Here is a 12955-nt window from a genome sequence, read left to right as displayed (position 1 = left end):
TATGAATTGGCTGTTCACCAATCAGATATTCATTATTCATGGTAAATCTGTGATAAAATTTTCATTCAATGAGAACACTCTATTTTCATCATTCTAAATAAACCAAAGGTGACTATTTTGTAAGATAAGTAGGCAGGTAAGTAGATAGCTAGATACCAATATGAAAATATGTGTATGTATTAGTAAATCATGTGTTAAAAAAGAAATATAAATTGTACTGGTTAGCCTTTCTCATGCAGCGCTGGAAGCACTCACTCATCTATGCCAATAAATTTGGAAGAGATCTACCTGGCCAACTGACTGGAAGAGATCTATATTTGTGCCCATTCCAAAGAAAGGTGGCAGAGATTGTTGAACCAGATCATTAATAGCATATGCAAGTAAAATTTTGCTGAAGATAATTCAAAAATGGTTGCAGCAGTACATCAACCGGGAGCTGCCAGAAATTCAAGCCAGATTCAGAAGAGGACATGGAACGAGGAACATCATTGCAGATATCAGATGGATCTCGGCTGGAAGAATACCAGAAAGGTGTTTACTGTGTTTTATTGACTATACAAAGGCATTCAACTGTGTGGAGCATAATAGATTCTGGATAACATTGCAAAGAATGAGAATTCCAGAACACTTAATTATGCTCCTGAGGAACCTGTATAGAGGCCAAGAAGGAGTCGTTCAAACAGAACAAGGAGATACTGCGTGGTTTAAAATCAGGAAAGTAGTGCATCAGGGTTGTATCCTTTCACCATACCTATTCAATCTGTATGCTGAGCAAATCTAAGAAGCTGAAGAACAGAGCATCAGTATTGGAGGAAGACTCATTAACAACCTGCGATATGCAGATGACACAACCTTGCTTGCTGAAAGTGAAGAGGACTTGAAGCACTTCTTATGAAGATTGAAGACTGCAGGCGTCAGTATGGATTACATGCCAACACAAAGAAAACAAAATTCCTCACAACTGGACCAATAAGCAACATCATGATGAACAAAGAAAATATTGAAGTTGTCAAAGATTTAATTTTACTTGGATTCATTATCAATGCCCATGGAAGCAGCAGTCAAGAAATCAAACGATGCACTGCATTGGGCAAATCTGCTGCAAAAGACCTCTTTAAAGTATTAAAAATCAAAGATGTTACTTTGAGGACTAAGGTGCACCTGACCCAAGCCATGCTATTTTCAATCGCCTCATTTGCATGCAAAAGCTGGATCCGTTAAACCCCATTGCCGTCGAGTCTATTCTGACTCACAGCGATCCCATAAGACAGAGTAAAACTGCCCCATAGAGTTTCCAAGGAGCGCCTGGTGGATTTGAACTGCTGACCTTTTGGTTAGTAGCCATAGCACTTAACCACTACATCACCAGATTTTCCAAAAGCTGGACAGTGAATAAGGAAGACCAAAGAATTGACGCATTTGAATTATGGTGTTAGTGAAAAATATTGAATATATTATGGACTGCCAGAAGAATGAACAAACCTGTCTTGAAAGAAGTACAGCCAGAATGCAGCTTAGAAGCAAAGATGACGAAACTTCGCCTCATGTACTTTGGGCATGTTATCAAGAGGGAGCAGTCCCTGGAGAAGGCCACTGTGCTTGATAAAACAGAAGGTATACAAAAAAGAGGAAGACCCTCAACAAGATGGATTGACACAGTGGCTGTAACAATGGGCTCAAACACAGCAATGATTGTGAGGATGGCCCAGGACTGGGCAGTGTTTCATTCTATTGTACTTAGGGTTGCTATGAGTTGGAACTGACTCAATGACACCTAACAACAGCAGCGTGCCTTTCTCTCATATTCAGAGAGAAAGTGGACAACACATATGAACCAAATGTTTTTAGGCATTGGACAGTTGGCAGTGCAGGAATATAGCTGAGACATGGGAAACAAGCAAGATGAGCTCTATGGTTACTCTAGCTTTTTACCTGGTAGCATTTACAGCACCTGGTATAGAAAAGGGAACTCAAGCAGAGCATGGTTGTCTTGTTGAATAGCAGAAAGAGAAACCTGAATTTGGAGAGGCTGAGGAGGCTGAAATTTGTGGTGCAGAATAATGCAGAGGAGGGTGCCAGACAGAAAGATCTCCAGAAATCTGAATGGGATCCCCTAGAGGTTTTAGCTGTGCATGCATAGGGTGAAACTCTATGAGGCCAGGCACAGAAAAACTGCTGAAGAAAAGCTGAACAACTCCGAGAACTCACACACGGTTAGGGAATAATTTTGTTTTGACCAGTCAGAGTGGAGAGACCTTGTTGTGCACCCAAGCCATTCAATAGAGGCACCAGGTGGTTGATGCCTTTGTAGTGGAGCTAAACCAGTCACACAGTAAAGACTACTCTAGACCTATCCTAACAAAGCTTAAAAACAATCCTTACAAGATAAAGCTGAGCCACAACAAAACTCATCACTCTTTCAAAGAGGACAACAGAGTCCAGATGCTCAATAATATAAAAATTAAATGTCCAGCATCCAGACAAAAATTACTAGACATGTGAAGAAGCAAGAGAAAAATCAGTCAATGAAAACTCACTGGAAATAACAGAGGCAAACTCTTTAACACATCCCTTTTAAAAATATTTCTAAAGATTAAAGGAAAACATGAACATAATGAAGATAGAAATGGAAACTATAAAAAAAAGAACTAAATGGAACTAATAAAACTAAAAAAAGTTATCATATCTGAAATGAAAATATCACTGAATGGACTTCAGTGCAGATTAGACACCATAGAAGAAAAGATGAATACATTTGAAGATAGGGCAATAGAAGCTATTCAAATTAAATTACAGAAGAGAATGAAAAGAATGAACACAATTTCAGGGTTCTGTAGGACAATATAAAGAAGTTTAACATAAGTATAATTGGTGTCACAGAAAGGGATGAACACAGAAAAAGAAAAATCAGAAATAATGGCCAAAACAGATCCAAAAAGCCTAGCAAAACCCGATCTAAAAACAAAAACACAAAGAAAATCCCACCAAATCACAGCATAATTAAAACTGAATATCAGTGATAGGGAAAATATTAAAGTGCCACTGAAAGAAAAAAAAGTCAACATGTAATTCTATATTTAAAGAAAATATTCTTCAGAAATGAAGAGGAAATAGAAATATTTTAGACATACAAAAGCTGAAAGAATTTGGCATCAGCAGATCTGTACTAGACAAAATATTAAAGAATGTTCTTCAGAATAAAGGCAAATGATTCCAGGTAGAAATTTTGCTCTACAAATAAAAATATCATGAAATGATGAAAAGAAACAATGTTGGTTACGAGGGATGGGAGGGGTGTGGGGAACTAAATAGACAATAGCTAAGTGGTAACTTTGATGAAGGGTAAGACAGTACACAATACTGGGGAAGCCAGCACAACTTGTACAAGGAAATGACATGGAAGCTCCACAGACACATCCAAACTCCCTGAGGGACTGAATTGCTAGGTGGAGGGCTGTGGAGACCATGGTCTCAGGGAACATCTAGCTCAACTGGCATAGCACAGTTTATAAAGACAATGTTCTAAGTTCTACCTTGGTGAGTAGCGTCTGGGGTCTTAAAAGCCTGTGAGCAGCCATCTAAGATACTCCACTGGTCTCACCCCTTTGGGAGCAAGGGAGAATGAAGAGAACAGGATACAAGGAAAAGATTAGTCCAAAGGACTAATGGACCACAGCTACCACGGCCTCCACCAGACTGAGTCCAGTACCGCTAGATGGTGCCTGGCTACCACCACTCACTGCTCTGACTGGGATCACAACAGAGGGTCCTGGACAGAGCTGGAGAAGGATGTAGAACAAATTCTAACTCACAAAAAAGACCAGATTTACTGGCCTGACAAACTGGAGAGGCCCTGAGAGTATAGCCCCCAGACAACCTTTTAGCTCAGAGGTGAAGTCACTAATGAGGCACAGCATTCCAGGGACAAGGACTAGAAGGCAGGAGGGGACAAGAAAGCTGGTGATAGGGAACCCAAGGTTGAGAAGGGACAGTGTTGACATGTCGTGGGGTTGTTAACCATTGTCATAGGGCAATTGTGTGCTGTTTAATGAGAAACTATATGTTCTGTAAACCTTCATCTAAGGTACAAGAAAAAAAAAGAATTATCTATGTGAGATCAAATTAACAACAGCAACTCAAAAGGTTTGATGGGAAGCCTAGAGGGCAGTGAGTTGAAGATAATGGTGGTGGAATAATTTGGAAAAGGATAATGAGAATAGCAGCACAACTGGAAGAATGTAATCAATGTCACTGAATTGTACAGGTAGAAATTTCTGAAATGGTGTATCTTTGGCTATGTATATTTTCACCAAAAAAAAAAAAAAAGGTCCTCCAAGGTCAAGAAGGGAGAGTGTTGACATGTGGTGGGGTTGTTAACCAATGAGGTTGTTAAAACAATATGTGTACAGACTGTTTAATGAGAAACTATTTGTTCTGTAAACCTTCACCTAAAGTACAATAAAAAAAAATTTAAAAACAAAAAATCTCATGAAATGAGATTCACCTCTGCTCTACCTCTCAATGAAATTTTCTGAAGATGTTATGTCTGAAGCTGTGACAGTTATCATTTGACCATCAGAAAAAAATGCATTTAGGTGAAAGGCAACAATGCATTGAGAGCAACAGAAGGGAAAAGACAAAAATATTGAGTGATTGTGTGCTGAATGAACCAGCCCTGAATCTGCTCATCTTTTTGTTGTGTGAGACATTAAACATGGCAAAATATGATCAAAGAAACAAGCAGCTTGAATACCTTCATATCAGAAATACATCTGCTGCACACATGTTCTCAGCATTATTCTCTGGATCTTACATGACTGCTCTAAAATCTTTAACTCTTTATTGATAATTTCAATTACTCATTGATAACTGTTGGTGAAGCTACTCCTAGGGCAACCTTCGTAGTCATTCTTAGCATAGGCCATGCTCAGGACACAGTTGTGGGTGCTATGGATGCTACCGAGAAATACAGGATTTTGACTTCTGAAGAGTTTTCAACCTATGTGGAGACACAGGACATAGGCATATTATGAGAAGACTAATGACATAAGACACTGTGATTGGGGTCAAGTGAGAAATATAGATATTAAGTCCATCATGTCAAGTGTACATAGTGACTGGAGTGTGTCTGGAGAATGGATAGGATTCAAACTGGCAGAGGTCAGAGCAAAGGTTCATGAGAGACAATGGAAAAGAAAGTTCCTCCCAGAGAGAGCTAAGGTGCTGGATAGGTTAAGCATGAGACTTACTCAACTGTCAGGCAAGAAGTCTTCCCAATTCCTGTCTCACAGGGTTTGATGATAGCTATGGTCTAGTGGCTGGTGTGTGTTTCCCATTCTCCCTATTTCCAAATGGAAGGTTTTGCCACAGTTGTGATGTTACTAGTCCACGGAAGCATGCAAGGTGCACTTTTGTGGACCTGAGTGGTTAGAAAGAACCAGCTATCACCTAGGGCATGCTTGGTGGCGTTGTGGAACTGGTTTTCTTTGGGAGGCGCAAAGCGTCTTGTATGTGTGAGGAGAACATAGACAGAAATATTTAGATAATTACCTAAGTGTACCATTAAGAGACTGTTCTCTATTTATTCCTTGTTAACCGAGGCCCAGACACCAGCTAGGTACAGTGCTGCCCAAACAAAAGTCACCTCATTCCAGCCTGATCCACAGGTGCACTTTTATATGCACTTTTATAACATCCATCTTGTTTGAAAGTAAATTTGGTGACTGTCTAGCTTGCAATCCAAAACTTGACTTTACATAGGATATTTCCAAACTCCATTTCCACAACTCTTAGTTAAACTGACAGAAGAAGTATTTCGAAAGTTTTATGCCTATCACTTGTAATCCTCACAGTATTTTCTCAAGATATGTATTTACTAGGCTCATTATCCAAATGAGGAAATTAAGGCTTAGGAGGGGTTACATGCCAGGCTCAAGGTCACATAACTAGTAATACAGGTGAGACTTGAATTCATATTTGGCTTCCTGTTCTTCCCATCTAGTATACTACAGCCTCTGATTTTTACAAGCCTCTTATTTTGAGTTTATGGACACGTTTTAGGATAAAAATATTAAATAGGCACCACCTGAATAATCCTTTTTTTTTTTTTAATCTTTAAAATAAAATCCATGGTCTGTTCGCCATTGAAGTGGTGGTGGTGGGGAAGTGGGGGTTATTTCCAGGTGATTGGTGATTTTCTTCCCACAGTTCGCTCCATAAGCCTCTTCAGGCACCGGTGTTTGCTTAAGGAGGTAAATCACCAGGAGTCTCCTCTGAGCAACTGCACTTGTTGCTAGCTGTCCCCCCCCCCCCCCCCCCGTCAAACACTATTCACCCTAAGAGTTGTGTACTAACCCCGGAGCCAGCAAAGGCTTGGAGGGATGGGGCCTCCTGAGCTGTCTTCAGGGGTGACTATAAGATAGTTGTGTGGCCGTTTGTTACGGGGCACCCCGCTGAGGCAATGACAGTGATGCTGATTATGTTCAGAGCCTTTCTTTCATGATGTCCTGAATACTCAGCATGGGAATTCCCGGCAGAGAGTCTTAGGACCCTTGGCCCATCACCTACCCGCTTTGCAGGGACGATGGTTTGAGACCAGAAAAGAGGGAGATTTAAAATGAGATTACTGACAGATGTTTTCTGTACAGAATTATTTGTCCCCAAATAATCATTTTACCGTAGTTGGAAAGAATATATTTCCTGGCTTCAAAAGAGGATTTAAAATCTACCTTAGATCTTATAGGCCTAGCTGCCTATTCCTCATTCTAATTAGCAATTGCTTATTTAAATGAACAATATGCCTCCCTGTCTAATGGTGAAGCCTGGGTCATAAAGGGCTCTGAGCCCTTGAGAGGAAAAGGCCAAGTTAAAAGTATGTTGCCATTTGCAGGATTACGTATTTTTTGCAAATGGCTGTGTTGCTGGCTCAGGGGAGACAGAGCAGATGTGGTTGGAGAGAACCTGGACACAGGTGGGGGTTTTATAAATCTGCCGACATGTGCAAGGAGAAACAGTGTCCCTGCCAGTTCATAACCACCGCCTGCTGCACTGCGAGAGAGATGAGAGACAGCTCCCGTGGTCCCTGGAGGCCCGCGGAGCCCAGGCAGCACTGCCCGCGGCGGGCAAGGGAAGAATGCCCAAAGCCATGTGACGAGAGCCACCACCCTGCGCTGAGCTGGCCTCTCTTATCAGAAAGCATGGCATGCGTTTTTATACGTCATAACCTGAGTCAAGTGCAGTTTAGGACCTTGACGGACTCATCCAGGCTGCTCTCCATTTTGTGCCTGTTGGGCGTTTGAATCTCTAATTGTTTCCTACTTATAAACTTGTATTCTCAGTTTAAAAACACAAAAACAAAAACACTAGTGTTATAGCCTAACCATACACAATAGTTCAAGACCAGAAATTTATTGATCCATTCAGAAGGTAAAATTTCTTGTTAGAAGCCGCTAGAGAACAAAATAATTACCTCCTCTATTTGAACCGAAATAGACTTTAGATAAATTGAAACGTCCTTGCAGTGGCTTTTATCCTGTGTTGTCATTCCTCAGACTGAAAGCACTAAAGTCACAGACGATGGGGTTCAGGCTGCAGCAATGTTTCTCTAAAAATTCTGGAATGTTCCTGTTCACCCACAGTTCCTGCTCATCTCCCCGCTCCCTCCCTTCCTTTTGTTTTTTCAAAAGTAGGAACACTACCATTTTTCCTCTACTCCTACCATAACTACAATCGACTACTATAATTTAATGGTATAATTCATTCTGCTTTTCTTTAATTCCATTAAATATGCTATATTGAAAGCCTAGTCACTGTCAGAAATAAATACAAGATGACAAGATGCATACGCTTTTTTGAACGAATTAGCAAAAACTTAGCAGAGAGACAAGTGTGTAAGCTAATAATAGTAAAATCACAAATTATGATTAAAAATGCAATTGTGGAGGCAAAGGGGAGGACAAATTGATTTCCAATCAGGAAAAATCACAGACAGTTTCTCAGAGATGGGGCATTGGCTCTAACTAAGCCTTGATGATTGCCAAGGATGTCCAGTACTAAAAAGGAATGGGAAGAAGTATCTAAGTGAGGAGTGCTGGGAATTGGCTTTGGAGTATTGATTGACATTAACTATAAAAAGTCTCTGGGCTGAAAATAATAATGAAGAGGTGGAAGCTACAACAGAAACAAATTGTCCTAAGTTAGCGTCAGTGCTCTGGGGCAGTCCACGGCAGGGATGGAATTGTGCATTCCTAGACATCGGGCTTCCTAACCCTACAATAGTTAGGGATGGCTGAGCATACCTAGAAGGAATGCATTGGGATGCAGCCGGCCATGGGGTTGGAGTTGTTCTGAGGGAAGCTGGAGAGTCTGTGAAGCAGTCTGGCCCGCTGCCTGGGATCTGCATTGCCAAGGCACAGAAAAACTCACCCTATACATACACCCTTAATTCTTGATTAGGTGGCTCCAGAAAAGTCACAACTGCCTGGAAAGAATTCTGGTCAAACAAAGAATAATAAGATCAAAGGCACAGAATTTTCATGGTAAGCCCCACAAAGACCAGTGTAGCTGGAGTTTCCAGGGTCTGGGAGAAGGGAGACGAGACCAGGTGTAGAAGGCTTTGGGAGACTACTCTGCTTGGGACTTTGGGTTGTTCTCCAAGCAGTGGTTCTTGAATGGGAAAGCAACCAGCTTAGCTTGGCTCTCATGAAGGTACCTCTTAATGGTCATAATGAAGTACAGGAGAGAGAAACTAGAGACAGGGAGACCACCCTTTGTGTTGTAATTGTCCAGGCAAGACATTGTGAACGTGTTCTATGGGTGGAAGGGTGATCATGAAATAGGGACAAGAGCAAGAGGGGCCAAATGCCATAGCAGGAGCCCGGGACTCCAGTCCCTGAGTCTGAGATGTTTGTGGAAGAAGAGAACACAATGAACGTTCTAAAGGTTTTTGCTGGCACGCTCAAAAATTTAGAACTTTATATAAAATGAATTTTTAGATGAATCATATTTTATATTGTTTCTTACATTTTAATTTTATAGTATAAACATAAAGCATTTCAAAATTTAACAAACCTCATGAAGTCATATTTCAAAGTAAATGGTAATCAATTTTAAAGCATCAAAAAAATTAAATTGCCCATAAATAAAATTTCTGATAGAAATATGTCTTATTGAAACTCTAATTTATAATATCTGACTGTTATGGCTAAATTGGAAGACTGTGTCCAGTTTCAATATTTGCACAATAAGGGCAACACTAGCTTAGTAGGTAATGCTAAACCTTGCCAAAAACAAAATATTTGCTCATTTAGCTGGACTTAGTAACATGTTACCCACACACTTGACATTTTAATAATGTAGGGTTTTACTAGGGCTGATTAATCATTAAAATATAAAGTTCTAAAGGTGTGCAAAGGTTTAATATTAGCCAGATTTTGAACCAAGGTAAAGATTTATCTGCCTAACATTGGTATCAATCATACACACACACACACAACTCACACATAATCTTTCTATATTTGAGGATGTATATATACTACGGGAGCCCTGGTGCACAGTGGTTAAGCATTCGGCTGCAAACCAAAAGGTTGGCTGTTGGAATTTACCACCTGCTAAGGCTATTCTATTCTGTCCTTCAGGGTCGCTATGAGTTGGAATCGACTCAAAGGCAATGGGCTTGTTTTTTTTTAATTTTATATATACTACATAAAATTACATAAATATGTGTTTATGTAATATATATAATTACACGTTCATGTATAATTTAAAGATATATATACCAAAGACTAATTGAAGAGTAATTGAAATATCCCAAATCAGATGGATTAAACTAGGAAGAACTCCTGAATGTATTAAAAACAAGGTGTTTTTTAGTCTATGTTGGAGGTATAGAGTTTAATGCATTATTTTAACTTTTTTCTTTGTTTTTAAACAGGTTATTTGGTATCAAATCAGTCATTCAAACAGACTGCTCCAGTACTTGGAAGATCATAGTAAACCCAGAGCTGTCCTGGTACCACCATGCCAACCCCATCCTTCTCTTGGTGATGTACTACACTCTGGCCACCCTCATCCGCATCTGGCTGCAAGAGCCCCTGGTAAGAAAGAATATGGTGTCATGATATTGTCTGCAAAGTAACCTGGATTCTCCAAATGAAACGATTCATTTCTATTAATTGTCAGAGAGAAGCTGACTAATCAATACTACATTCAAATGTAACTGTAGTGGTCTGGTTACGATGTTTCCGTTCTACAAAGAGCGTTAAGTGAACACAGCGCCATGAGAATTAAGACTTCTTTCTCTGACTGTATCGCTGTGTGTGGCTAAGAGCAGCGGGTCATGAGGAGAATAGAAGACTCGCTTTATTGAGCACTTACTAAGTGCCAGGGGTCATGCCAGGCTGTTTTCATACATTGTCTCATTTATCCCACTGAGCACCTCTGAAGAATACATGTTATTATTGTCATCTCACAGATGAGGAAACTGAGGCTAGGGGGGTAAAGTAATTGGTCTGAAATCACACACTTACTGAATGGTAGAATCCGATTCAAATCCATCTGTGACAACAAAGTAGAGTCTCAGAGACTATTCAGCCTCTGTCATCACAGTGACTGGAGTTTTCCAAACCTACTCTCAGCCTCTGAGGATGTCAGCCCAGCTGTCCGTGGCTCCTGTATTTCATTGAGGGGATAGGGATGAGGACAGGACAGACACTCCCCATTTCCTTCATGCATGAGTTGGGATGAGTTTACTCACCATGGGACAAGGATGTGACACTTAAGGGCAGAACCATGGAGGCTGCAAGACGTCTTGCCTTTTTTTTTTTTTTCAGTGACAGAAAACTTCAGTCAGCTTTTATTTCCTCTCCTAAATGACAGTTGTAAGGTAGCTCACTGGCCCATGAGCAAGGCCAGTGTTACAGGCAAAGGTTGTCACACTTTTCATGCACCACCTAGAGGGAGATATCAGCTCTCGTGTGCAGGGCTGGGCTGGAGGCCTCCGCCATGCCTCCTCTGGTGCCGCCTCCAGCTCCTTATCCTGTAGCAGTTTCCTCCTTCCCCCTTTTCTCTCTTCACACCTGCATCCCACATCCACACGCGTTCACTCAGTCGGTCAGTCAGTCAGTAAGTGTTTGCTGACAGCCGGCTGTGTGCCAGGCACTGATCTATGGCTGGGGACAGAGCAAGGGCCACACAGCAAGGTCCCTCCTCTCAGGAACTATTCCTTCTTCAAGAGACAGAGCAGCCCCAAAGAAGTAACGGGAGAAAGTCAGACAGACAGCACCACTGCAGGGGGTGCCGGTCTCCTTCCACCCTCACATGGCAGCTGCAGAAATGAGGTCTACACTGAGTTCCTTGCTATGGGTACCTCCTCCATCGCCACACGCCAGTGTGCCAGTGGCCATCGGTCAGGACAGGAGAACAGGGCCAGCCTCATGAGCGTGGTCCTCCTGGATCATCTCCTTCTGGCCCACAGATTGGAGTTGCAGAGTAAAAAATTGCTTTATAGGGTCAGAGGATCCTCATCATCTTTCATTACATTTTTCTCCAATTCTTGTCTAAAATTTTAGTGTACCAGCAAAAACCTTTAGAATTTTCATTGTGTTCCCTTCCTCCACAAACATACATATGGGTATGTATATACAGAAATACATACGTACCTAAGACATTAAAACATATTCTGGAAACTTATTTTGAACAGTGTCTTACAAATAATGGAAATTACTTTTAAGCACTCAAGAAAGTTGCCCGTGTTTTTAGCTTTCTGATAGTTCACACAGAAATAATGCGGTAACTTATATATAGATGCCGTCATAAAGTGAGAAGGCTAATGCCATAACCCCTTCAAGACCATGAGACCGTCTGTGTCCTCAGCAGCCAGCTGTCTGCGGGGCAAATGCAGGTAGAGAGAGAGCTAGGAGGACAATCTAAGTTACGGGCCCTACGGGTGACAGCAATATTAAAATCAGAATGTCTGGAGGGGATAGTAGGGCTTAGTTCATTCTAGCATGAACATTTCAGGTGATCTGTACTATAAGTAGGTCCCTGGGTGGTGCAAACGGTCGATGCACTCAACTGCTAACCATGAGGTTGGATGTTGGAGTCCACCCAGCGGTTCCTCAGAAGAAAGCCTGATGATCTGTTTCCAAAAAATCAGTCATTGAAAACCCTACAGAGCATGGTTCTACTCTGACACACATGGGGTCAATATGAGTCAGAGTCTCATGGTTGTATTTTAAGTGGACCGTGACAAACAGGCTTTCTCATTGAGGCAATGTTGGAAGCAGCTGGTGGATGTTATCATAGATCTAGGTGATGCAGTGAATTTGATAAAAACTACCAGCAACCAAATGTGAGTACTGAGGCAGAGGTCCATCAGACAAGTTTGAAAGAGAGAGACAGAAGCAAGTGTCAAGAGGTAATTCCCTATAATACATGGGTCCACATGGCAAGTGTGAATTCCCACTCTAGGAGTTTGAATGTTCACTGCCCTGTCCTGGTACACCGGAATCCAGGAATCACACACTGAGATTAGCTCCACTCCCTCAACCCCGATAGCAATGACATATTAACTACCTTTTTTTACTGGCACACCTTTGTTGGGAAGCCATGCTAAAGCACCCAGTTGCATCTGGTTCTTTATCGTTGTATAACTTAGGCTGATGTCTCCTTAGGCAAGACAAGAGCTTTGTGGGTGAGATATGCTTTTATTTAATGTGGGCTCCATATGGTTCTGCCTTTAATCCATTTCTTCATAATTAAACATTGCCGTTGGCTAGGTTACAAGGTTAACTCTGTGTTCTCTCGAAAGCCCTTGATCTAAGAATTATCCGCTTAGCTGCGTTCATTATTATCTGCTTAGCTGCGTTCATTATTTTCCACTTAGCTGTGTTCTCGTGCAGTTTAGAATACGCATTGAGAGGCTGTGCGTATTTAACATTAGAGCGTATTCTTGGAA

General features: G+C 41.2%; 1 protein-coding gene across 1 annotated transcript in view; it reads left to right on the top strand.

Annotated features, from left to right (window-relative positions):
- The window catches only part of PIEZO2 (piezo type mechanosensitive ion channel component 2), a 680804-nt gene that overhangs the window by 516235 nt on the left and 151614 nt on the right, over nucleotides 1-12955 (top strand). The window contains exon 8 of the mRNA XM_012558213.2: nucleotides 9932-10109. Within this exon, the coding sequence (XP_012413667.1) occupies nucleotides 9932-10109 (178 nt within the window). The remainder of the gene's footprint in view (nucleotides 1-9931; nucleotides 10110-12955) is intronic.

The sequence above is a fragment of the Trichechus manatus genome, unplaced genomic scaffold (genome assembly GCF_000243295.1).
Source record: "Trichechus manatus latirostris isolate Lorelei unplaced genomic scaffold, TriManLat1.0 scaffold00146, whole genome shotgun sequence".
In the NCBI taxonomy this organism is placed as follows: Eukaryota; Metazoa; Chordata; class Mammalia; order Sirenia; family Trichechidae; genus Trichechus; species Trichechus manatus.
The sequence above is the reverse complement of the archived record's forward strand: the minus strand, read 5'-3'. Positions and strand labels throughout refer to the sequence as shown.